General features: G+C 43.1%; 1 protein-coding gene across 1 annotated transcript in view; it reads right to left on the bottom strand.

Moving 5' to 3' along the window:
• Window positions 1-594: 594 nt before the first annotated feature.
• The window catches only part of CELSR1 (cadherin EGF LAG seven-pass G-type receptor 1), a 177,351-nt gene continuing 151,365 nt past the window's right edge, over window positions 595-26,580 (bottom strand). Inside the window, exons 20-34 of the mRNA XM_019474584.1 lie at window positions 24,315-24,458; window positions 22,980-23,181; window positions 22,480-22,647; window positions 19,941-20,067; window positions 19,100-19,300; window positions 13,984-14,158; window positions 9,289-9,401; window positions 7,893-7,972; window positions 6,477-6,603; window positions 4,343-4,468; window positions 3,899-4,035; window positions 3,286-3,389; window positions 2,294-2,461; window positions 1,171-1,413; window positions 595-863 (exon numbers count right to left, since the gene is read on the bottom strand). Of these exons, the coding sequence (XP_019330129.1) occupies window positions 595-863; window positions 1,171-1,413; window positions 2,294-2,461; window positions 3,286-3,389; window positions 3,899-4,035; window positions 4,343-4,468; window positions 6,477-6,603; window positions 7,893-7,972; window positions 9,289-9,401; window positions 13,984-14,158; window positions 19,100-19,300; window positions 19,941-20,067; window positions 22,480-22,647; window positions 22,980-23,181; window positions 24,315-24,458 (2,384 nt within the window). The remainder of the gene's footprint in view (window positions 864-1,170; window positions 1,414-2,293; window positions 2,462-3,285; window positions 3,390-3,898; window positions 4,036-4,342; window positions 4,469-6,476; window positions 6,604-7,892; window positions 7,973-9,288; window positions 9,402-13,983; window positions 14,159-19,099; window positions 19,301-19,940; window positions 20,068-22,479; window positions 22,648-22,979; window positions 23,182-24,314; window positions 24,459-26,580) is intronic.

The raw sequence follows: 26,580 nt of genomic DNA, 5'->3' as shown, positions 1-26,580 counted from the left end.
GGGCAGAGAAGCAGGAGCAGGGGGTAGCCCTGAGCAGAGCACCCCTGAGGGCACGCACAGCTCCTGGAGCCATGGGTGGGCATTGCTGAGCTGTCCTGGATGCCTGGCAGTGTGAGGGAGTGGAAAAACCCCATCCTTCTCCTGGTGATGGGCTGGCGAATGTGATGACCTCGGCAGCTCACCAGGCAGGGAGTGGATAGATAATTCGTGTGGACGTGGAAGCCTGGTTCGCTGTGACCAGGGGTCACCACGCCAAGCGCAGAAAGTCCCACAGCAAGGGGACAGGGCACAGCTAGGTTGCTCTAGTCCCCAGCATGCCAGTAACACATCAGCTTGCCAATTCAGAGCACACCAGGGTGACCAGTGACAGGTGTCTGTCACGGCACCTTGCTTGTGATACCTGGTTTTGACCTTCTCACCAGTGAAACACCATGGCTTGTGGACATGGTATGGACAAGCACTCAGGACAAGCACTGGTGAAGGACTCTGGTCCAGTCACCAAGTGAAATCCTTGCTCAGTGGGAGTTTGGGGTTGGAAAGCAGAAGGAGAGGCCAGAGCCATGGGAGGTCTGCCAGGGCAGCCCGATGTAGCACTTACTCTGAGTCTGAGGTGTCAGCATGTCCTGTTCCCACGTGGACGTTCATGGCCATGCCATTGAGCTGGTCTCGAGACTGCTCCCTCCGAGCATTTTTTACTGTCACCCCCGAGTCTGAGGGAGAGCGGACCCCATCATTTGTCCCCAGGGAAGTAGTCCTGGATGAGATCGTGGTCTGATTGTAATCCGACTGCTTTTCCCGCAGTCGATTTTTCATATTCTTATCCACCAGTGGGGGAGGGTAGGTGACTTTATTTTTTAAGATGCCTGTTACAGAAAAGAGGGAATAATGAGAACTTTCAAACGTATCAGTAATTTCATTTATCAAGCTGAACACATCCAAGAAGTGACATTTTATATTTCTTAATCAGACTTCTAGTTTGGCTCTTTATTTCAAAACCAAAATATTAGACTTCAGCAACTACCTACTAGCTTCCCATGGCGTACCTGGTTACACAGATTGGAACCATTTGGAAAGTGCTCTTCCCTGATAGAGCTACCATATGAACTAATTAATGCCCATTAACCCCCCTGGTCTCCCAGTCCAGCTGTGAGGCTGGGTTGGCCGTGCTACCTTTCCTCTGCTCCGGCTGCTGGTTATTCTGGTGGGACAGAGGTCTGTTCTCCTTCTGCTGCCCTTCATTCTCCTTGTCCTGGGGCACTTCATTGCTGTGGTTCACCTGGTTTTCCCTGTGAAGCTCTACGTTGACCTTGGTCTCGACTTTGAGTTTCTGTTTCCCGCTGGGGTCCTCGCTGTCGCTGGCCATTACGCACTCTGTGGGCCAATAGGGTTTCACATGATTGGGAAGGGTATCAACTGCAATGCAAAAAAACACTATCTCGAAAACTACTTTTGATTGATAGGTTTTCTCAACCACTGCCCAGCCAGTCCTGATCCCCGTGGTTGGGGAGGAGTTGTGTGTCAAACCAGAACAATGCTTCAGATGATCCTTGCTGGACTGCACTGCCCTCAGGGTGCAGCAACACCCACAAAACACACCTGGTAGGATGGCAGGGTCTCCAAACCCTTCCCAGAGCAAGGTCGATGGCTCCATTACTGAGAGGTGTGAGTCAAACCTGCTCTGCTCCAGGGCCAGCGATCCCACCAGCTCCCTGGGGATGCTGGCTTCTGAGGGGTGAGGGCACCTGAGGCACCTTGTGCTGTGTCTGTCCAGAGCACCAGCACACAGCCTGGACATTTGTCACTCTAAGCTGACTTACCTTTAGGACAAGATGAACTGCACCTAGAAATGCCTGCACTCTGCCACACAGTATTGATATCAATGGCCAATGATCTCCCACTCTTTAGGTCCATGACCTCTCCAACCCCACTAAATCCATATGCCTGTATTGCATGAGGAGAGGCAGGTATTTCTTCCCCCTGCCCTCAAAATAACCAGCTCCTTCCTCCTCTTCCTCTTCCTTCATATGAGACTTTCCTGGCTGTGTAGCACCTGCCTGCAAACCCACTGACTGCTGTCTGTCTGAGCACCGTAAGTTGCAGATTTGCTCAAGTATCTTTTTACTTGCACTCAGTCACCCCTGTGAACAAGCCCTTTGGAGAAAGAAAAAGCAAGGCACAGTGGTAGGGATGCTGTCTCAATTGTATTGCTAGTCTGGCAAAATCGTGCCATCTACTCTAAAGCTATTTTAAAGAAGGGAATAAGCCCACTGCTCTCCCCTCACACCGGGAGTACCTTTGGGTGTGCTGTGGAGCGGGCCACGTTCATTACTTTTGGAAGTGGACATGTTCCACTTTTTCTCCGGCTCGAGCCCATCTTCCTCACTGTCTGATGAATGGGAGGAGGCGTAAGAACTGCTGTGTTCATCGAGGGACAGTTCGCTGTCGGAGTCTGAATCATGCTCTACAAATGCGAAAAAGGGAAACACAGGGATGAGAGTGCGGACAGGAGTTGAACAAATCTATCTGACAAATGCACAAGGAGAAAGGAAAGGCAGGCGTCTGGTTCAGGCCATGCCAGGGATGAGCTCTTACATCCATAAGTGCACACAGGATTAATTCACAAGGACGGCGGCATCCGTCTAAGTAATTACAGGAAGCACAACTGCTTGGCTCAGCTAGGGGGCAGGACCTTTTATGTGCATGGGAGGTGCAGAACAGAATGGGGACAGTTTTTACCCTATTCAATATGCAGAACAGTAACTCCACAGGATCTCAATCAATACAACACACAGGCAAACCAAGGTACCTAGAAATATCAAGAATCTGCAAATGCACTCTTAAAAACTGCTACAAGGCAACAAAATTTAACATCAAGACCCCAAATGAAAGGAAGTCAGGCAAGAGACACTTCTCATTTTCTTGTACAAAACACGCAGCAGTAAAAGAGAATATTGCCTCAAGGTCTCAAACGTTAAAAGATCTCCAATTAAAAATCAAGAGCAATAGCACATAATTTGTGAGAAAGAAAGGGGACGCCAGAAACTGTCAACAGCTGTGACAGCTGTCAGATTAAAACTGAACCATCACAGGAAGCAGATACATGATATTTCCATTCCAGGATTCCCTAGTAAAGCAACCATTGCATAGCTCGTTATGCCAAGAGCATAACGAGAATCAGACACACCAAGTCAGACTAACTTTCTTCCTATTATAGAAGCCTTTGAAAAAAGTGCTGAGAAGGAAAAGGTGCACAACCGGGTCAAAGCATTTAGAAATAATTCTTACCATTGGATTTTGATGGATTCCTATGAAAAATGGAGGAATCTGCTTCAGTCTGACCAGCCCTTGCTTGACTTGAGGATCCACTGAGCTTATGAGCAGCCTCGTCCCTTAGCGAATAAAAACAGGGGACAACTTTCTTGGTCACTTTACTGTTCTTAACAACAAGGCAGACACGCAGATGAGATTCCTCTGGTCAAACGCAGACAGCTGCAGTGGATGCTTGCCAGCCTGTGCTTGATTGTCAGTGTGGTCACTTTTACAGCAAGACATAGGTTATCCTAATGTAGCTGTCTGCCTTTGGCCACACGAATCACACTCTGAAAAAGCCTGAAGTTAATAAGCTAAATCCCACTCATTCAGACATGACTGAATTTTAACAGGCAAGCAGCATGGCCCATATAGTTAACCTAATAGTTACGTTAACCACTGCACTGTTGGAATCCCCACCAAACATGCATGCAAAAGAAAATGCATGGAAGAAAATGACAGTCACATAAAACAGAACTGTTAAGATATAAAACAAGTAGCATTCGAACCAAAACATTTCTGTTTTCCACAAGAGCAATGAAAAGGGAAAGGCAAGCACCTGAAAGCCATGCACCTGCCACCTGATTACCTGAGAATATAAGCAAGGTAGCTATTGTGGCTCTTGGCTGACCTGACGGTGCTTTCGAGGGAGACAGTGGATTCCCCAATAGTCGTGCGATACATATTTGGCTCTTCTATATATGTGTTGTTACAGTTCAGAGACCGCTGAAGGAAAAAAAAAGACACAAAGAAACAGTGAATGATCCTACCAAAAACACACGTTACCCACAAGTGCATTAAAGGTCTTGAAGGAACCAAGTGGTTTTTGATGCTGAGGAAAAAAAATAATTTCCTCTCAAAAATTTTAATTAAAGCAGTAATCAAGACTTTTGAGAGAGTATCTAAGTAATCTTTTTACAAGTCACTGAAATCAATCAGACAATTCACTTAACTATGGACAAGCCACCTGTAAGTGTATTTAGGTAACTTCTACCAGCAAGAGGATGTTTTTTTCCCAGTGTTTTTTCCTTACAGTTAATAATGTAGCTCTTGTTGCAGTGGAATCGTCTGGAAGAGGTTTCTTTCCAGTTAAAGTGTTCTTCAAGTGCTTCCTGACTTCTTTGTTAAATACGCAGTGGAAGAAGAAAATGAACAGCCCCTGGATCATTTTAGAGAGAGGAAGAATAAATCTAAATGGTTCATTACTACCAACTACCAAACTGCAAATATAAGCAAGATATTAGAGAACAGCCTTTTTGAAGTAGCCCCAGAATTCTAGTTCGTAGTCCATGATTTCAACAGCAATAACTATTTTCTGTGTTTGACTAAAATGGCATTGATTGATCTCCTAGGACTTCTTCATAGTTTACTTCCATGTTCAAATGTGCATAAAGGGCCCAGGAAAATATACACTACGATGTGTTCCTCCAGGACTTACAGAGCAGAGCTTGTGGTAGGTGTCACCCTCCCTCATTGTTTGGGAGGAAACGTTCTTCTCAAAATATCTAATGGGGACCTCAATGTCCCACTGGAAGACACTGCAGGGAGTTTCAGGGTTGTACTTGCATTAAGATTTTAGAGCTTTTATACCAATGATGAGACAAAATCAACAGCAGCACATTAAAAATGTCATAGCCTTTAGTGAAAATCTCTGGAAATGGGGAACTCCTGTGGTAGGTGTTACTGTTACTTAATAGTGTTGCTTAGAGACCTTTAGAAAGCCTTGTAAAATGTGGAGAAATACCGGGGGGGCAGAGAGTCCCAACTTTTGCCCCATATGTTCCTCGATTCAGCAATACCTCCTGGTGGGAAAATTGCTGAAATCCTCAGGGCTGGGCAGTTGTTGGCTGCCAGGAACACACATTAACAGCTTTCGCTGGGGGCAGGGGGCACACACGTGTGTGCCTTCAAATGTATTTGCTCTGAGGGAATTCATGCAGCTGCCAAATTGTTATCAATTTTGGTTGGAGATATAGTACATAGAAGCCAATCACTCATGAAGTTGCAGCTGTACCAACATCACAAGATGCCTGCATTTCATGATTTCAGCCAAAGCAATTGACTTAGAGAAACTTTAAACTTCAAGCTCACTTTCTAAACATTCAATCAAATGTGATCTTAGCTGGCATTAGCACTTTGGGATTATTCATTAATAAAATTCACATAAATGTCTCTTTAAAAATACAACTTCAAAGAAGGCAAAGACATGAAACGCCACATACCACTGTGCCTCCCTGGGCAAGTTTGGAGAATTCCAGCTGCTGACTTTCCTCCCTCTCATCAGGTTTATCTTTAATTAAATTTTATTTTAGGCTTATGGAAGCCTGGGTTTACAGCCCGAGTAGGTGTATTTATTTCAGAGCACACCAGTTACAGTGGCAAAATAACCTTGCTCCAGGCTGGCCTACCTGGTGTGCTTCCAGGGAACGGACAGTCAACTCCAGAGGAGACCCATCAGACTTCTTTTTCTCTTTGGTTGCAATTTGTTGCTGTTGTACTGTATCTGACAAGAACAGCCTGCTAGCAGTAGCTGTTTTAATACTGCAGGCACTTGCCATGACAGTTACTGCTATCCTTAGTCACATTCAAATTGTGACCAACATGAAGCTTCATGACTACTTCCGTGCCAGGCCTCCTACAAATAACTATGTTCTGCATCTTTAATCAACGTGTGCACACTAGGACAGGCAACCCAGTAAACCCCTAATGCAACGAGTTGTGTTTCAAAATCATTATTTGGCTCATTTACTTAAACAGTAGCTTAATTTGTGAAAGCCTTGAACTTAGAGCCATCCACTCTGGGTGAAATAAAACAATTGTTTTATTATTTGTCATAGCAACAGAACAACTGTTAACAATGAGCAGGCAGAAGACAGTAACAAAGATTTTTGTCTCTAGAAAGACAAAGATATAATTGCCTTCTGTTATTTATCTGTCACAGGTTACAATAGTAGACCACATCTTTAGAATGACTAAAAGTGAGAGATGCAATTACGCAAAGTTATGGTTTTGGTGAAAAGAACCCTCTCTTTTCTCAAAGAGAGCAAAAATTGTACTTGACATCTCTGTCATTCTTAACTCAGCTCATGTTTAGCAGGTTTTTGGAGGTCTAGGTGCAGCAGTGTGCTCACCAAGGTCTGCCACGGACAAGATGCCATCCAACTTACCTGCAGGCAGCTGAAAATGGCAAAGAGATAGTGAAATGTCATGACGTCGCTGTTCACCGCCATCAGACCCAGCAGCCACGTGGCACTGACGAGCAGCAAGAGCAAGAACGCTGTTCGCAGCACAGAGCTGTAAAGCAAACACAGATGGGCATTTGCAGTGCGACAGGATACATGAGAATAGCCCAACTTCTCCGCATGGGCGGTGCCACATGCCCAATGATTTGCCAACTGGAAAGGACCTTTGGGAAAATTAGGGCAGTGTTCACCAGCTCCCAGTTCCCAACTCTCTCACTGCACACTACTCAGTGACTTAGCATATTCAGGTAAAAAAAAGGTGTTTTCTTTTCAAGTTAATTTCCAAGGTTTTCTTCAAACAAACCAGGCTATATGCCAAGCCCACGCTGTTCAGCCTTGTTGACTCTGAGGAAGAGATCTGGGTGGTAAATGGCCATGTCTGTCTCATTTCTGTTTGTTGAGTTCACTCTCACATTCCTTCTCAACATTACAGCCCAAGGTTTTCGACTGAGGGCACTCAGGGGAGTATTTATTTGCTTAAAAACTTTATTTCCATAGAAGCTTTCAAAAGAAGGCCACAATTCTAGGCAAAAGTTTTGTATTATGAGTAAAATAGCTGGCATTAAGTAGCAATTATACTCCATTTGTTTAGGGAGGTTTAAAAAAGAAACTTAAAAAGTTACCCAACAGCCAGGGCTGAATAAATAGCTAGAAGAAGCCTTTTGAAATCTCATACAACTACCTATTTAAAAAAAAAAAAAGGGGGCTGTCTTGCCACTAGCTAATCACGTTTCAGTTCACAGGTAAATTCTGAGCTTTGGGCAAAACAGACGTTAATGGGAACAGGCTGCCACAGCAGCTCAGGAAGGCAGCAGGTTGCAGCTTGTGAGGCTTTCTGCTTGTCCCACGGGGAGCAGGATGGGGGGAGGCTCGCCCTCTGCATGGGAACCTCAACGGGTCTCTGCCACGACATGGCCGGTCACCCAGGCATTTGTGAGGGGAGACCTTTCTGAGCCATGGGTGAGCACGGGGAGACCCAGAACTATGTCTACCAGGGCATGCCATGGGTGGAGGTGAAGTGACAGTGTAGTAGGGAGTATGATGAAAGATCTGGAAGGACTGTAATGATATCATCCAGAGACCAGACCTTTCCCTCTTCCCTCCCTTCCCCTGCCTACACTTGGTGGTCGTGCAGGGCACTATAGTGGAGGTTTTACAGAGCCTCCAAGGGAACCCCAGGAGTAGGTGCTGGTGAAGCAGCTCCAATTGCCTCTACCAATGCTGACTGTCTCCTCCAAATATCTTATTCATTTCCCACCCCAACACTTGCTTTTAGTAAATTCTGTCCCTTTATTATTCCTGGCCAGAACTTTTTCTACAGGTTTTTGAACCCAAACTTACACGACTCCGGTTTTTTCAAATGAACGTTGCCTTCGTCTGCACGATGCTTTCATTGCCAGTATAAAGATGACAGTGTTTATCTGAAAGAGAAATTGAAATAACAGCATGGATTCCTTCTATAAAGTTGTTAGGGCTCAGTTTTCAATGACAATGAAATTTTTATCTTAAAATGGTTTGTGGTGCCAAGAATATTTTTCCTTCAATTTACATGTCTCAAAGTTCCAAGATTCACCTCATTTCAAGCCAACATAGCCAAGAACATCCTGGGACTTGATCTGGATGAAACCCAGTATGACGGCCCTATGCAGAGGCTTGTGTGAAACATAAAAACTCAAGAATGGCTGTCCTTGTCCAGACCAGAGTCCAGTCAGCCCAGCACCTTGTTTCAGCTGGGCCGAAGCAGAATACAGTAACGGAGCAAGCATATAGCGATAATTCCTCTGAATACTCCTCCAGCCTCCACTGATTTCCAGAGCTGGGATGTACTAGGTGGGGTGGTGCATTTGTATGTAATCATTCATTGGAAATATTGATGCTGGCAATTTGTCCAGTTACTTTCTGAAACCATGCAGAGCTTTACTACCGCCATTGTCTTGTTTCTGTGAGTTTCTAACTTAACTCCCTGTGGAGCGACGGTGTAGCTCGTCCTGTTTGTTCTGAATCTGCCACTTCCTACTACTAATTGTGTTGGAAAAGACACTGAACGGTTGGCTCCACGGTAATATTCTCTAGGCCACCATGCTATTACAAGCTCCTCCCTATCCCCTTCTCTGCAGCTTTCTCTTCTCTAGGCTGAAGGCTCCTAGTCCATTTAGTTGCTCCTCTGGCGGGGGCTGTCCCATGTCTCTGATGACTCGTGACCCCAATCTACACCACTTCCAGGTCTACTTCATACTTTTTAAGATGAGGAGACCAGACTTGGTATTCAAGATGCAGTCACACCATGGATATGTATCTTCTGGTGCTCTGTTACTGAGGGATGTTTTAAGGGAGAAGTTAAACACCAGCCAATTCTTTTAAATTCCTGAAATTGGAATTATTTAATATTCCTTTAGGACTTCTGGATGAAGGGACTTGTTACGGCTCACTTTGTTGATTTGTTTTATAAGCCCACCAACCAACCCTTCAAACATGGAACAAAGCAAACAGGAAAAAATAAATAGGTTTCTGGCCATACATTGCTCCACAAGCAATCTTCGCACTGGCAAGCAGCCCTGATTTCCAGGAGCTTAGCTCATGTCTTATCTGTTTAAGCAAAAGAAGCAAGCTTGAGAACATCAGCTTCAAATGTAAAGAATACAGTCGCTTCACATTATGACTATTGGTTGACTAAACATAAAAGAAAAGGTAGCAGTAAGGAAGAGACAGCTCAGGATGCCAACTCCACCATACTTACAACTACAACAATTACGATAGGCCCAGCAAAACTCCAGATAAGGGTGTCATGAACAGACAACCAGCAGAAATCAGGGTTCCCATAGCCTTGTGGATCCAGACCAACAGCAAGCCCTGGGTCACAAAGTGGAGAGAAAGTATATCAGAAAGGTGCTGCTGAGATCTTCTATATAACCAGGAACATTTTCGAATCACTGTCTGACAAACAAAATCATAATGGCAAAATGTGTTCAATAGGACAGTCTGGGAAGTCAAAATCAAGGCAAATATTGAAATAAAACTTTTGTAAATCAAAACCTTTACGCTGGTCACTCCATATCAAATGATACTATGAGTTTTGCCTACCAAAACAAAGTTCAGCTGCATAAAAACGACAACAAATGCAAGTCCCAAATTAATTCTGTTTCAGCAGTTTTATAGTCATACTCACACAGTGTGATGAAGCCTTGAGGGTGAGTGACATGTTGAGGAATTTCAATAAGCCTATGCAGTAGAATGACATGAAGGAGGAGGAGACAACTATACTACAAAAAAAAGTGCATTCTTAACTGCCGTGAGCTTGCTGTCACTAAAATAACACCAGAGACAAAGAAACCTGGGAACTCATGGGAGTTAACCACTTGAGATCAGGTGGGATTCATTTTGAGCTGCCATCCCAGGAACCTCACCTTGCTTTCAGCACTGTTTGAAATGGAGTTTGCTAATGGCCCAAGGCAACTGAGTTAAGAACACACCTTTTATTGTTTTATTTTTCAAAGCCTGGACAATTCCAAGGGAGTCTCTGAGTCCAACCTCCACCTGCTGATTTACAGTGCCGTCTGATTTGGTGACCTACACCTCGCCCATATGGCGATGGACTGGGATTGCTGCTTTTGACTTGCAAAATACTGCAGAGGTCTTCCTTATTCAAGACACAGAAATTGATCCCTACGAGGCCTATGGCCAATGACATATGGTAAATGGCTGCAGCACGTTGTCTGGGCATCGGGGGCACCTATTGTGTTGAGCGTATGTCCTGACTCAAGCAGGCGGCCAAGGTTGATGGCAGTGCCGTTCTCTGCAAGGAGAATTAATAAATGCCTTTTTTTTTAATTGAAGCCTGTGTGCTTTGATGAAAAGACACTGAAAAAGGGAGAGGTAGCTGCGTTTCACTCTCAATGCTTAAAGCTGGCCCACAGCCAATATTCACATCTGGTACAAGCCTACGGTCTATGAAAATTAAACTGGCTATTTGGCAAAGCAGTGGATATTGGATCTGTTTTCTCTGAAGTATGGAATGAGATAGGACTGGTCTCCCTCCCTGCTCCCATTGGCCTTTCCACCACCCCCTTCAGCAGTTGCCATCCAGAAAGAATTAGCCATAATGATTAAGGGACCATAAAGTATTTTATACAGATGTAATTCTATAGACACAGCCTGTTTCCCAGGACTTGATTTCCCCATTAGTGGGACTTACGTTTTGACCAGACATCTGGCTCTAAAAGTAATTGGCAGACAGCAACATTTTTTCACCCTCAAAATCCTACCCCAAAGTTCTCCATTAAACAAATGGGGTGAATTGCAGTCTTCCGGTATGCGGTTCAAATTTTACTAGAGTCAACAGTATGTGAAATAACACTACCCAAAGGCAGGATTAAGCCAATGCAATGTAATATAGAGAATCATTTTGGCACATCAATAAATGCTGCAGCCTGGTCGTCCTGAGCAGACTAAGCATGTGGGCTGCATGATAGCTCACTGACGTTGGCAGAAACTGGGGCTGTTCCTATGGCTGAGCCAAGCATCCTGTGGGGACCAGCACACATCCCGGGAGCATGTCAAGAGCATGCCATGGGGAGGTGCTGCCGGAGGGGCACGTTTTGAACCTTCTGAGCTCCTGCGGGCTCAGCAGCCGTGTGTGACTCAGGCGACTGCGGGTCAGCCTCACCTCTCTCCTGACTCATCGCCTCACTTAGTATTCACAGCAAATAGCCGATTTGGAAAGTGCCATTTTCTGGGGGATATTGGTTTTAGGGCTAGGCAAGAACCTGTTTTAACATGAGCACTGCAGTCTCCATGGCAAAGCAGTTACAGCACACATATGCCAACCGGTTAGCGTGTTGCCACGAAGACATGCAGAACTGGAGGGGTCTTGCTGGGTGCCAAATCCAGCCCTTTGCTCCTGAGGCAAGGAGGTCACAAAATCCCTCTCCTAGATGGATCAAACTACATTTTAAAATGAGCAAGCTTAAAGCAAATTTAAAATGTTCTACTGTCGCTCCCATGGAGGAATATTCCAGATCTGCACTCTTTCGATGGCTGTAAGCCTTCTCCCAACTTCCATCCTACTTTTATTCATGGCAATTTACTTTTCTATGCTGTGATTAAATGTGGCTCTTCCCTGCTGGAGTGTTTCCTATGTAAACATTTTGCTAAGTTTCCCCCCCCCAAAGGTCAAGGTTCCCTTCTGCAGGCAGCCTGGTCCCATCACAGATGCCTTAGGACCACTATGTCCCAGCTTGAAATGTATATCAGTCTGAGCATGGAAAATAGAAAAAATAAATAAACAAAACAGAGTAAAGCCACTGCTAACTGTAGTTTGTTTGTTTTTTTTTTTTTTCAGGATAGCTATGATAAAGGAAAAATGGGCTAGATATTTATCTTTCAAATAAAACAAAAAAGCCCTTTGGATGTCCAAGACTAAAATCCCTTCCCATACCTAGACTTTTCCACTATTAAGAAGCATATACAATCCTTCTCTCATAAAGCAATTTAAAAGAAATTGCATTTAAGATCATGTTATGAAGTTGGAACCTTTTTACTGTTTAGATATTAAAATTTAAAATTTATAAAGAAGCTTATTTAAAATATATACAGTAACAAAGTTTTCCAGGGGCAAGAAATCCCACATTGTGCTATTTATGATGAAATAACTTTCTCTTCAGATGATTTCTAAACCTGGAAGGGCAAACTAAAGGCTTAGTTTTCTTTATCCTTTGTTTCACAAAATCCTCTGACTTGCTCAGTAATAGAGATATGACTTTTCATTTAAATGAACTGCAAATTCAGTAGATTCAGAGTTTAAATTACAGGAGACAACCTGGAACCATAACTCATAGTTTTAAAAGTGCAGAATAGTTCCATATCACAGACAACAATATCTAAGTAGAAAAATGTAAAAATGGTGTACTTGTAATATTTAGATTGCATAACACTGCTGTTGAGAAGTTCTGAATTAATTTAAAATTCAGGAGAGAAACTAAACATGAAACAGCAAATCCTTCTGACAAAAATCTTCTAAAAAGCTATGTCTTCTGAAATGCAAATTGTTTACTGCTATTTAATGATAATACTTCTTTTCTACCAGAAATGATGCTGCCAACTATCTGATGGCACTTAAACATTCCTAAATATATTGCAGTAGTCCTGTATGTAGTGACAAAAGTTACACAGGTCTGAAATGTTTTAGAAGTTCAAGGATGATTTCTATTTAAAATGTCAGAGAGACGTCTAGAGTGGCAGAGCCTTCTGGGCTGCACCTTCCACTGTGTTCCGGATAAATTGATAGAAGCAGAAATTATTTATGCACAAGGTGATATGGAAAAAACTTACCAGCTCTCCAGAATGAAAGCTAACCTGTACTAACCTACGTTATGATTCTGTATTACACTTTCTTAAGTTACATAGAAAAAAACCCCATGTATTTTTAAAATTCTAACTTGTTCCACAGTATTTTTCCAAGTGTATATGAGTGATAGCTATTTGTTTGATCTGAGAGACATCTAAACCTCTGGTGTTGCTGACAGTATGTTGCTATCTGTAAAAATAAAAGTAATTGGATAAAAGTTAACTGCCTGCCTATGATCTGATTTCCTATGTGGCAACAGATACATGCTGAAATAGTTGAACCAAAAAACCCCGCTCCAACTGTTCTGTGAAGCGCACTTCCTAAGGAGCTGTCTGTCTGAATTAACGCAGCACCAAGCGCTTAGGATAGCACTGGAAATGTCTGATTGCAAAAATAGGCATGGTGAGGGCGGAGATGGATGTGCTCCTGTGGATCACCCTGGAACAGTTTAAAAGATTACTGCCTCCAGCTTTTCATTACTTTTCCTCAACTGGAAGTTATTGCCTTTGTATCTGAAATGAAGTAAAAGGCTGCTTGAGTATTCCCAGCTCGTTTTTATGCCAAGTAAAACAGAACTGCTGAAATCCCTTTCAGGGAGCATTTACTGCTGGTCAAGGGTACGCAACGGTAACGTCCAGTGAAGGGCAGTAATGCCCTGCTCGGCAGCATTGCTGCTGAAGCCACTGCAGGTACCTTCCCCGAGAGACCGTGTGCCCGTATCCCGAGGTACCAGCACAGGGAAGGAAAATTTCTGAAGGCTACAGGCAAAGTTGTTAAAATACAAATACTGTCATTCCCAAGTAATGTTATCAAGTCCTGTTTTAATCTAGGTGCGATTATGTTTACATTAATGTAAAACCCCCAGTATCACTTCAACTGGGGCAACAGACATTTGGTACACAGATCTGCCAAATTCAGGCTGACTTCTGCTAGACATGATTTGGTGTTGCCCTCATTCAGGAAAACACTGAAGTGATAGCAGTGGTTGAGTGCACCCATAGCTGTCTTGGAGGGGGCAACTTTCCTGAATCTGGCCAGTGAAGATGGCAGGGAAGGGAAATGAAGCTGGTTTGGGGTGGTTGAGGGTACCTGTTATGATGGCAGGAATGCCCCAGCCAACGACGTAGTAGAACCGCATGTGCCCGAAGTTGATGTTCCTCACTTCAGTCAGCATCCGGTAGATGTGTAGCTGCTCCACAAACATCCATGCAAAGGTGCTCATGTAGAAATAATGCAGGAGGATGGCAATCACGGTACACACAAACTGCAGAAGGGAAAGGGCAGGCAAATTAGAGTTGCTCTTCTGAATCGCAACCTGGTGAGTCACCAGCTCCCCCATGCAGTTAAAGGCAAGTGTAATAAAAAGGTTTTGGCAGAACAAATATACTGCCATTAATTAAGTTTTTCAGAGTTTCAGAAAAGCTGTTCATATTGTGAAAGCTTTTTTTTTTTTTAAATTATGTGGCCTGTTCTGAGTCTGGTTCAGCTTTACCCTATCAACCCAACATGCTTTTGGTCCCTGCCCTTGCCCTCCACATTCTGTGGTTAATTTCTCTGTGCATATTTGCTGCACAGGTGAGGATTTTGGCTATCCTGACCAAATTCCTTCTGCTTGCAGGAGGGGCAGGGCCGGCAGAGCTCCTGACTCTTTCTCCTGGTGCAGAGCAGGAGGCGGGGATGCTCCTACAGAGGCTGCAGACCCTCTGCCCTGCCTCATGTATGAGTCTTGCCTGCACAATGCCACTACACTGAATTCAGCGACAGCGTGTTTAACTACATCAGCTAAGCCAGCCTCACTGCAAAGCCAACAAATTGCTCCTGGGAACGGCCACCTTCAGCCCTGCACTGACTTGGTGCCTCCCATTTCCACATCAAGGGCCATCCTATGGGTTTTTCTGCTACTTCATTCTTTCCAGAGAGAGAGATCTCCCTCCAAGGAAGTGTGCTATTTTGGTACAGTTTTGTTTTGTGTTAAAGTAGACCATGTTTTGTGCCTGATATTAGTAGATAAAAAAGTACAAAGAGACTCTTCTTGTGTTTGGCAGAGATGGAGGAGAGGTGTGAGACAGATCTTAGGTCTTCAGATTAGGACCAGTCACTGAAAAAGTCCTTCTTGCTCTGAAAAAATTCACTTCTGGGGACAGAAATCCATGAAGCTTCAGCCCAGGAAAACTGAACGTGCTGAACATGAGCAATAGGTGATCTATAGACCTTAACCAAAGAAATCCAGCCTTTCTTTGAGGAATTTTCTTATCAGTTAAATGAAATGTCTGTCTCACAAATAGGCAAAATCTGACGTGATCTTATGATCTAGCATAAGCTCAGCAGACCATTTTGCCCCTGTGTGACTGTGTCATAGGTCTGAAAAGGTCTGTTCCATCTACAGCTCCTTTTCTGGGACTCTTTTTAAAAAAAAATTGAGAAGCAAAAGCATGGATGCATCCATGGGGTAAGGCAGTGGCCCTCTTTTTTATCCTTGCAGCTCTGCCCTTCACTGATGAACCCTGCAGACCTTGCACATCTATACTTCAACAAGTCATGGAGGATGCCTGGCCATTGTCACTGGACTAAAATGATGCAGCCAGAAGTAGATCACCACCTACTCCGCAGATAAATCCAAAAAGTGGAATCAAACTTGTATCTAATGTCAAAATCAGATATTAGTGGGAGAGTGGCTTCTAGGCCCTACCTGGCTCGAGCAGGGGGGTTAACCCCCTTCTCGTCCACTGCAGAAAACCGCCCTAACCACTAGGCTGTAGGATATTCCGGATCCAGAAATGCTCAGCTCTACCCTCCTCTTGAGGCTGTGCTACCTGCAGTCAGGCACAGAAGTCATGAGGACAAGCAGAAAACAGGCTAGTGCTGGCTGGGTAGTTCACGTCTTCAGCTAGGAATAAGGGGATCTGGGCTTCCAGTACCAGGTCTGGATTTGGTTTTTTCCCTATGTCAGCAGTACAAGGTGGACCACTCAGCTCTGCCAGGCTGAGAGCAGCAAAAATGAAGGACCTGCTGAAACCAAAGAGACTGAGTCCTTAGTGTGACTAGGAGAAACAGCTACAGTGGGCAAACTGGTAGCCGAAGTCATCTTTGTGACCAAATGGCCACCTTGAAACCTCTGACCTTCACAGACTTGCATTTCTCTAATACCTGCTAACCAGCTTTCCCTCCCAACTTAATGGTTTGATGGGTGAAAACGGGAATGACCACAAGCATCCGATACCGGAACTGAAATCTCGCAATTAACCTTCTCTTTTCAGAAGCAAAGCAAAGGATTTTGCCAACGATCTGTTGATAAGCTTGAATTAAGAGCACTTTGTGTAATCATTCAATTTTCATTTCAAAATGTTTTACACTGCGTTTTGGATCCTTTTGTTCCTGTGCAGCACTGACCCTGCTTTCAGATTTTGGCATGACTTTTTAGTGTTTTTTCATGGTATAATGCTCAGAAACGTAAGTTTCCCTGTTTAACTTTGCTGAGTGAAGGAATCATACATAGACGGCCAACTTTCTGGATTCACTTACTGCATCAGCTTTATTATAACACCAAGTGTTATTGAAAATGTAGCTCACCAAATAGAAGACCTTTCTTCCCTCTATGTAAGCAGGGCTTTTTTTGTTCCTACTGGCACATGCATATGAGTAGACTGCTGCCCTGAACATTACCTTTTTCAGGTAAGAAAAAAAGAAAGAAAATAAATCACTTTCTATCAATAGTCCAGGGAAAGATTAAAACCTCGCCCAGAAATGTGACTGTTAATTTACAGAAACCCATAAAAGCCAGGCTGGGTGCCAAGCAGCGCAGCATTATTTGTGCTCCAGCATTCTTTCCCTCTTTATGTTCATCAGTGCATGACTCGTTAGACAACTCTCATTCCATACAGACAGATGAATAATTGTCTCAAGCAGACATGACTTACAGCCCTCCTAACTTCTCAGATTGACTGGGTAGGCTGTAAGGGACGGCTTTCTGCTGTATGAAATATATTCTGTAACCTAAAGATCTTTGTAAGTGGGTTAAAGGTTTGGGGTGTTTCATTGAGTAACAGTACAGGACATGATCACACCATGAGCTCCAAAGCACGAAAATGAGGAGCAGAAGAGAACAATCTCACCAAGTACGACCGTTAGTATTTGTGGTATTGCTGTAATGAACTGTTTTACTACTCTTATAAACCTTTGCTTGGTGCTTCATGATACTATGAAAGGAATTGGGAAATGAGGAGCCATCATTTACAGCATAATTTTTGGTAAGATCCTGCAGGGATGTGGGCTTGGCCCCCTGCTCCTCAGTACTCATGTCGGAAAACTGAAAGAGCATAAACTCCCCGCTAGTGAAAAGCAGTGAAAAATGAGTGGTGTGCTCAAGAAGGCATGGGAAAGGTCAAGTTACACGGAGTGCTGTGGCTCGACTGGCAAGGTGAGTTTGCTTGGGCAAAGTTATTTTAATATGCAAACTCGTATACTGTGAAACAAAGGCAACATGGGTCACACATGATTTGAGACCATATCCCAGAGGGCAGGTCACTGCAGAAGACCTCACCATAGCAGCAGATAACTGGAGTTCCTGGTACAGGGGAGTATCGGAATATGGGACTGGAAGCGACACTACCAGCTGGAAAGCTTCGTCCAGTTTAGCATTCACAAATGTCCAAAAGGTAAAGTGGGAGAAGAAAGCCCAGAAAAAAGGCAACAGAATAACCTGAATCTTAGAAATTGAAGAATTTAAGCAGCTTAATTTTATTTAGTTTTCCAAAAGAAATACTATTGAACAGAGGCTTCCTGAGAAGACAATTTTTATGACAGAGGTTTCTCAAATTTACTAGGAAAAGGTCTTGACAGCACCCAGTTACTGGAAGTTGAAATTAGACAAAATCTGACAGCATGTTTAACTGGGATGAGACACTACGGCACCTTACACTAACAGAGTTAAGGGACTCTGCCATCACACAAAGTCAAGGTCAGATACTTGCTAAAACGCATGTTATAGCTCAAATGGATATCAGAATCCAGGGTGAGACTTTAGGCTTAAGTTATATAGTAAGTGAGGCTACATGGTCAGGCACAATGGTGTCGTTACCATAATGGTGATGATACCCGTTGAATGTAGGCATTTTCTCCCATTTCTGCTGCTTGGACAATGTGGAATCAGCGTGGTTAATTTCATCTCAAGATTGTACTTCCCTCTCAAAATTTAGATTGAAACATGTACAGTAAAGGATTTCTAGAATATAAATTTTCTTCAGTGTTCAGATAATCCCTGCACTAATATTTTGAATATTCTTCATATCTGTTAAGGACATACATACATACTTTTTATTGCATGTCATTCCCCATCTGTCTACTGACTGGTAAAGGTGACTGTGAAGCTTGGCAGTGCTGGAACCCTTGCCTGCTTGTCTCCTACCTGACTGCATGGTAACCATGACTTTTGAGACGGGTGCTACTAAGAATTAGCAGCAATACTACATATAATGCTACATAGTTAAGATAGCAATGAGGTCCTAGGTACAGAACATACACGCTTCATGTGTGGTGTGTATCTCATATTCAGTCCATTCATAGCTTGTGTTTCTTGACATGCGCAATGCTGGAGGTGCCTGCACTAAGCTTTGGCAACAGATATGATGGGCTGAAGCCAAGAATCACTGTGGCTGGGAGGCACAAAGCAAAGCGACAGGTTTCCTACTGATTCTTGGATGTAGCAAGCTGTCCCATGCCTGGCAAGTGGCTTCTCCAGAATGGCCATGGTGGGTGTGCAACATACATATTAACACCTGCACAGCAACATATAGTTGACCACCTACCAGTCAACACCAGGAGTCGTTTGGGCTTGTGAGGTATCTGCTGCAGGAGAAACTGGAAAGTCTCCTACTGAATAGACAAAGCAAGACAGAAAACATACTGATGGAAAGGAAGGAAGAAATCAGTATTCAGGGTTCAGTTCCAGGGATAAGCCTTCAACAGGGCTGCTGTCATTTGTTCTCTGAAAATAAGATATAGTCCTATCTCCTTGCATTGCTATTAATCATATAAACCACACAAGAATATATTAAAAGTCTGATGTTTTTCAAATGACTGTTGAGGCCAAGCGTAAGTAAAAAGGAAGAGAAAGTGAAACAGACGGGAACAGGTAAAAGTCGCAGTATAAACCCCCTGATTTAAAGCTTGACAACAACTCTAGCAATAAGCACAGAGTAACTCTTACCGGGTTTTCAGTCTGGTTGATTCCAATAAGAAAGACGAGCTCAGAGAAGAAAAGGGCAGCCACCAGGTTTTTGTGGATACTATGCAAGTTGGAACGTAGCGTGCGGATCAGGACCAGCAGTATGAAGGTGATCAGCAAAGCCACCAGCGAGATGGATACAGTTGTGTAAGTGACGATCTTCAGAGGAAGCACCTCCCCATTCTGTAGAAAGACAGATTGACAGGACCTCTGGGAGCTTTTCATTCCTTTTTCTCCAAACAAATCTACTACTCGGAAAGTCAATGTTTTCATTACTACTGAGCCAATGTACAGATTTGCTTTAGGACCAACAGGAGCGGATGATGCCACCTCTTAAAGTCACTCAACATGTTGAGTGTGTACGGGCAGTACCCAGAGGGGGCAGAGAGTTAAGCAAGAATCCTGGTGAATTTGATGCTGGACTGCCTCTTTTGAGGCTATCCCAAGATGCTGAAAAACCTATGGTGTTTATGTCATTGTCCCTGCTGTTGTAATTCTAGATGGACCTAATAGCAAGTGATGCCACAACTACCATGTGTCTGTAATCCTTGTCTCACTCCCTTCTCTGCACGGCTCTCTGCAGCACAGTCTGGTGCAGTTCTGCGCTGCCGGCTATGCCGTGCACCAGCCAGGTAAGAAGCTCCTTTCAGCAGACCCAGTGGCGGGTGCTGTCAGGCATGGGGCAACGTGTTCCTGACACACTGCAACATGGGATCGATCCGCTGACGATGCTCTGAGTCACGTTCAAAGCTCAAGCTCAAGCTCTGAATCAAAGCTCTTGAAAACCAAAGCCCTCGAAAATCATGAGTCTGGCATCACCCACCTCTCGTTTCGAAATGTCCATCAGGACGGCAAAGCTGGTTATATGGTTGCACTGGCAAGCGATATGGCTATGGTTTCTGGAAAACAGCTCACATCCTCTGGGGGACCAGGCACCTGTCCCACCAATCCTGCAGGGAAAAAAAGGCATTTCTGAGAGTTGTCCTCTGATCTCCCCTCGCCTCCTGCCGCTACTGCAGCTCTTGCTCCGCAACCAAAGAGGACTGTAAGTACCAAGACAGAAATATTTATAGCCGTCACCTGCCTGAAAGAATATCATCAACTTAAAAAGCCTTCAGTTAAATTAGTTTCTTATATGACACCTGGCTTTGCCAGCCAAATTTTGTAGTTTTATAACAATCTGGTTTGAGTTTAAAAAAAAAAAAAAAATCTTTGCTTTTGGGTCAGTGACCACACAAGCAGTATGGGGAAGCGATTGCTCAAACTGGCCGTGACAAAGGTAAGAAAATACAAAAACCACAGAGATACACATGTTTTTGAATCATCTCTATTTCCCTAGATTTAGACGCTGCTTGTAAAACTCTTATGTGAAATATGTTTCAGCAGTAATATGATTTTATCATCGTGTTCCTCTAAAAAGTAGACAAGAAAAGGTTAAAAACAGTAAATAATATTTTCTATCAGGAGATCTCTTGTATCAACATTGGGGAGAAACTGCTCCCTTAAAAATTGTTCCCTGTTCAGCCTTGGTTAACTCCAGTGACTTCAGAAATTATTTTGTATCAATATTAATTATTCTATTCTGAAGTCAATGAGCAATAAAAATACTCTTGTTGCTACTGAAAGTTTTTAATTAGATATTACAGGAGATTTTTTTCATTCAGCAATAAAATATTTGTTAAACAGTTTTAATATCACTTTCTCTTGAAAAGTACTCACTTTTTAAAAACTCTTTTGTTACATGCAGTTTAAGAGCTGCTTTTTAACTGTGGCTGTAGGAGGACGTAACACAGACAACAATGCCATTGAAGTTGCCAGCAAATAGCTGATAGATGAATCACTTTAGAGCTAATGAGTTATTCAAGCCCATACGATGTTTAAAAATTTATGAAAAAGAACTTGACATTCCCTTATAGTTGGCAGAATCATCTGTACATAGCAGCAATTACACTACTTTACATGCAGGCACATAGACTGGTTTATTATTGCTAACATAACAGATTTCTGTTGCCTCTTTGATCCTTTCAACGATATAATCTCCTGAAGCTTTTGACTAGGAGACAAACATTTCCTAGGTTAGTTTGCTCTTTTATTTCCAGCACAGGATATTGCCTTCTAATGTATTTTTCCATAGGTTTACTAGAGTTTTTGGATCATTAGGAAACGAGTAACAGCTATTCCCCTTACCCTGGGCAGACAATATCATCCTCTCACTATGTACCTGGTTTTATGGTTGAAAATTGCATTATATATGTAATAGCTACAATACTGTGAAATCATAACAAGCAGAGCGTGTAGTTACCTCTCAACACATTTTCTTTTGTTTTATCCACACTCTTGAAATATCTCCAACAGGATAGTGCTGTTTCCACAATGCCACAAACCCAGCAAAACACTCAATGAGCATAGAGTTTTCTTAACATTTTTCACATTTTCAAGAAGAATATGTCTGTATCCTTAACTTTACTGAATACAAAAGACCTAAATGAGCCATTTTCAAAATATTTCATCTTTTCCCTCGCACTTCCCTCCTAGAGAGTCAAATACTCCTTGCTTATGTTCTGCTTATGTATTAGGATTGCTTCCTAACAACTGGAAGAGGTATAAGGTCCCAAAGAAGGTATTTCCTCTCCCTCCAATTTTTCACTAAAACAAATGAAAGCAAATCCACAATAGTTGATGGAATGAAAGGTAAGTTGCTTCTTATCAGTGCAACTGTCTTTGGGTTGACTTTTGATTAAAAAAATTGAGATTTAAAAATTTATAATCTTTACTCATATAAACTTATCTGCAAAACCTCAGTCCTCCTTTTTACCAACGTGAAGACTTGGTTTTGTAATTTTTTGCACTGGCCCCGGCTGAGGCATCAAGGGTGGGTGCCCGCTTGCCATGTACTCTGTCCATAGTCATTGGAGTATAACAGGAGAAGATTCAGCCCATGTAAGAACTGAATGGGGCAATGGGACTCCTGACTTAGGGACCTCGGAGAAGCCATGAATTCAGGCACAGGAGTTGGACTATGCCTGTACAGATATACATCTGTGGGCAAAAAGCATGAGCAAATAGAAGGAAATTGTGAGATTTATTATTGCTGGGTGAAAATGAACCCTGCAGAAAGACATGATGGCACTGTGTTTGTTAGAAACCACACGGCTAGTCCTTTGTTTGAGGAGATATGATGATTATTTTCATTTTTCTCAGGTTGGTGGGAAGTGATTACACGGCTCTATTCCACAGGAATCAGTTGCCAGTTGAATAAACTGAGTAAAAAGGGTTTTCCTCCAGAATTATCTTCCTGGGCGGAACTTCTCTGCTACCGAGACAGTTGCCACGCACAGCCCTAAAGCAAGCAGGATACATACGTGATGGAGTGATTCCAGAAGACACAGACAGGCTTTGTTCTCTCCTCCGTTTCCAGCATGGCGTACTCCACTATGATGGGCTTTTCCATTAGGTTGGGAGGAAGCTCCCCATCACTGTGAATGGCTGTGCTCACTACAGGTGTGTTAATAATAGGTCGATTTGGCAATCTGCAGGAGAAAAATTGCAAAATGTTCTAAAAGTTAAAATGCAAAGCATTGATTTGGTAGGTTCTGCAAATAAGATTTCCAGTAGCTTCCACTCAGAAAATGAAGTAGACGCACCATCAGCCTTCCACACAGCTGTGTTCCCAAAAGCTGCTGGCACTACTGACGTGGTTACTCTCCCACAGCGTGCCAGAGGAGGACAAGAGACAGTACTGCGGTGACAACTGCAGCACAGATGACATTTGGTCAGTATAAAAGCAGCTCTGCCTTCCCCGCACACTCAGAGCAAGTGGAAGAAGGGATCTGCACAATTCACAAATAGGTTTGAAGTTTACCTCAAGCTCCTTCGGTCAGGATCATAGTTTTCAGGCAGGAGATGTCCCAGGGATCGGTATATAACGACCATGGCAACAGTATAATGTGTTGAGTCATCTGGGTGTCGCTTCTTTCTCTTTGTAAATGCACTCCCAGGGCTTAGTGCATCACTGTTCACCTTAGAGGATAATTTTTGATTTGAAGGCTTCATTGTAGGTACTGCTATGAAATTAACACAAATATTAAATTCTTGCCACACAACTTTGTAGTTATCATTTAAACTGGTGATTTTGCTTTGCAAAGATACTGAAATGTTACTGCTGTTATAACTGTAGGCTTGCAACACTAACATTATATTTGATATTTTTAATAAAATTTTTAATCAAATAACCATAGAACCATGAATAACCATTTAGTCTAGCTAGAAAATAAGCCATTTCTAAGCTAGAAGATCCAGAAGTATATAAATACTCTGTGCATGATTTAAGGAGAACATTAAAACAATATGCATGCTATTAAATTGCATGTACCTTTATATATGGCAAAGCTAGTATTATAAATACAACAATTGGTCACACAGGATTTCTCTCTGCTAATTCTGTCATATAATGAGCTTTCAATTTTGGCAGTATGTCTTAAAATTCACATTCCCTTTTTCCTTACAGAAAAGATGTATTAGCTTATTCATTATTTTGTGTTATCTTCACAAGTGTTACTGTTTCCCCATTTGGAGGATATTCAGCCACGGTACATGTATAATTATTGCACTTTGGGTTACCCTCTCTCTCTTCCCTTGCTCAAGGTAACTTGTGGTTCCTCTCAGCCGTCTCCAGGTACTTCAGAGACATTGGGAAGCAGGTACTTGCCCATGTATTCTCCCTCACCACCCATCTCCCTGTGCAGCTCAAGACTTTTTATTTGCTGTCAGGTTCTGATAACACAGCTCTGCTCCCAGATTTGGATTCTCCATCTCTCACACCGCCTCCCTCCATCCCTGCAGGGACTGGGGGAAGGTGGCTGTGGGGCTGCAGGCTCCAGGCAGCCGTCCCATCCCATCCCATCCCGGTGGGAACGGAGGCAGAGCATTTCTCCCGCATTGACAGGGCAGTTCGAGGGGCCATGAGTGAGACCTGACAGACAGGTACAGCCAGTTATGCAGCCCCCCATGCTTCCAGTCGCTGCCGGCAGGCAAAATGCCTCAGAAGTATGCACAGCTGCTCCATCCCTAAATAATGTTCGCTTGTGTAGACGGTTGCCCCGCTCTCACCCTAGTACCACTCCGCTTCGCAAGGATTAATCTCGCTCTTTGGGAGCTAGTCAAAATTGCCCTCTGAATGGCAGCAGAAGGGTTTTACCTTTCCTGTCTGAAGGTCTGAACAAAGTATCAGGGAAGACAACAGATGACTCCAGATCTTTTGGATAATCTTCTTTAATCTCATGAAATCGTGGTATTCTAGCTCCCGTGAAATTAGACTTGTCAAAGATGTCAACAGCAATAACTGGGGGGGAAAAAAAGTTTCCCATAAAATTAACTTCAATGCTTTCAAATACAATATTGCGACAAAATGAAACACGATTGAAAGGTTAAAATATCTGCACAATGCAGAGAAGAAATTTAACCCCCCAAATATAAAGTCAGTCTAATTTCTCTCAATACTTTAAGTGACAACTAAAAGCTTACGTTTCAGCATTATGTTATGTTTATCAAATTACAAATTTATTTTGCACAGGCAGTGGAAAGGAATTCACAAGAATAGGAAAACACTACCACAAACACTCGATATATAGAAATGGCATGTTCCAATTTCAGACTTGCTTCTTGTAGGGAAGGCTAAATCTGCTGCTTCAGAAATATATTTCCCCTGCATCTCTTAAATTGCAAAGTCAGCTAAGTGAAGAAAATAACCTGGATTTTACCTGGGACTACTCCTTAGTCCGCCAGTTCTCCTTCCTCTACACTAGCAGTTCCTCTCTGGCTCACCTCATCAGCTCTGCCTGTTGTCTAACTGCCAAAATATTTAAAAGTAGCTGAGTTGGCTTGAACTTTCCCATTTAAGAGAAGTCATTGAGTGCCAATTTAGATGCTCTAATAAAAATGAGAAGCTGGAAGTCCCAGGGGTAACCCTACACTGAAAGCTGTGATCCACTGCAAGTTTCTATATGAAGAAATATCCAAGTTAAGATCTGCAAATTCCCATTGCTTTCCTTGTCTCTAAATAACTCCCAGATGAGCCATTAGGAAACTCCATTAACACCATGTTCACCTGGAAAAACTGTTCAAAAGAAAACAGACCCCTTTCAGGCCAGAGTTGCCTCATCCCTCCCAAGCTCATGCCTTTTTACTCAGGAAGAGCTGGTCGAAAAAAATCACGATTTACAACCTGCAAGAAATTCTGGTTTTTGTTTTCATCTCAGTTCAGTCGGGTTAAAATGCTGAGCATACTTTCTTCTGAGTGTGAAGATAAAAATATTTTGATTCTGATAGTCCTGAATCAAAAGGAAATATTTTGGTTTTGGTTTATTAAACAGAAATCAAAGTGTTTCAGTTTGGCTTAGTTCAACAATAACCCATCCCCCCTGGAGTTGATGCAGGACTTTATAAACTTTGTAGCTTGACTGTCTCATGCCTTTGCTTTTTATGCCCCTGTGACTGTGGGCATGAAGCACTCTCAGGACAAGGTTTGTAGGCAAACGTAAATTCACTTCTTATACCAATGGGTGTAGTTGGGAAAATAAGACAAGCTTTTGGGCACATAAGCCCTTCTTCAGGTCTGACATAAAAACCAGATAGCAATGCTGCTTGGGAGGGACCTCTGAAGGTCACCCAACTCAGTCTCACCTCCTGCTCAGAGCAGGACAATCACCAACACCCGATCAGCTCAGACTGTTGGTACCTGGGGAGAAAATGAAATAGAGAGGGCAGGGGAGAAAACGGGTAAAGAGGCCGACCAGGCTGTGGTTGCTGTGCTTCACTTGCACGTGTACCGCGGGGACATCTGTGAAGTACATCCCAGTCCTGCAAGTGCAGGAACTGCTATTTGCTTGTTAGAGGAGGCATTTACTGTGGTAGGTGGGGAAAATATCTGGGTACGTCTGATGTTTCCTTTTTTTTTCCTTTTCCTTTTTTTTTCCTGTTTTTTGTTTAAACTGTTTTCTAGACCCATTGACATAAAAAACAGATAGCAATGCTGCTTGGGAGGGACCTCTGAAGGTCACCCAACTCAGTCTCACCTCCTGCTCAGAGCAGGACAATCACCAACACCCGATCAGCTCAGACTGTTGGTACCTGGGGAGAAAATGAAATAGAGAGGGCAGGGGAGAAAACGGGTAAAGAGGCCGACCAGGCTGTGGTTGCTGTGCTTCACTTGCACGTGTACCGCGGGGACATCTGTGAAGTACATCCCAGTCCTGCAAGTGCAGGAACTGCTATTTGCTTGTTAGAGGAGGCATTTACTGTGGTAGGTGGGGAAAATATCTGGGTACGTCTGATGTTTCCTTTTTTTTTCCTTTTCCTTTTTTTTTCCTGTTTTTTGTTTAAACTGTTTTCTCAGTTTAGACCCATTCTGGATATTTTGGACCCTGAGGATTTTTCTCTGGTGATGGGTTTTGCAAAGCTGGGAG

The sequence above is a fragment of the Aptenodytes forsteri genome, unplaced genomic scaffold (genome assembly GCF_000699145.1).
Source record: "Aptenodytes forsteri isolate BGI_AS27 unplaced genomic scaffold, ASM69914v1 Scaffold137, whole genome shotgun sequence".
In the NCBI taxonomy this organism is placed as follows: domain Eukaryota; kingdom Metazoa; phylum Chordata; class Aves; order Sphenisciformes; family Spheniscidae; genus Aptenodytes; species Aptenodytes forsteri.
This window is presented reverse-complemented; position numbering and strand designations above follow the sequence as displayed.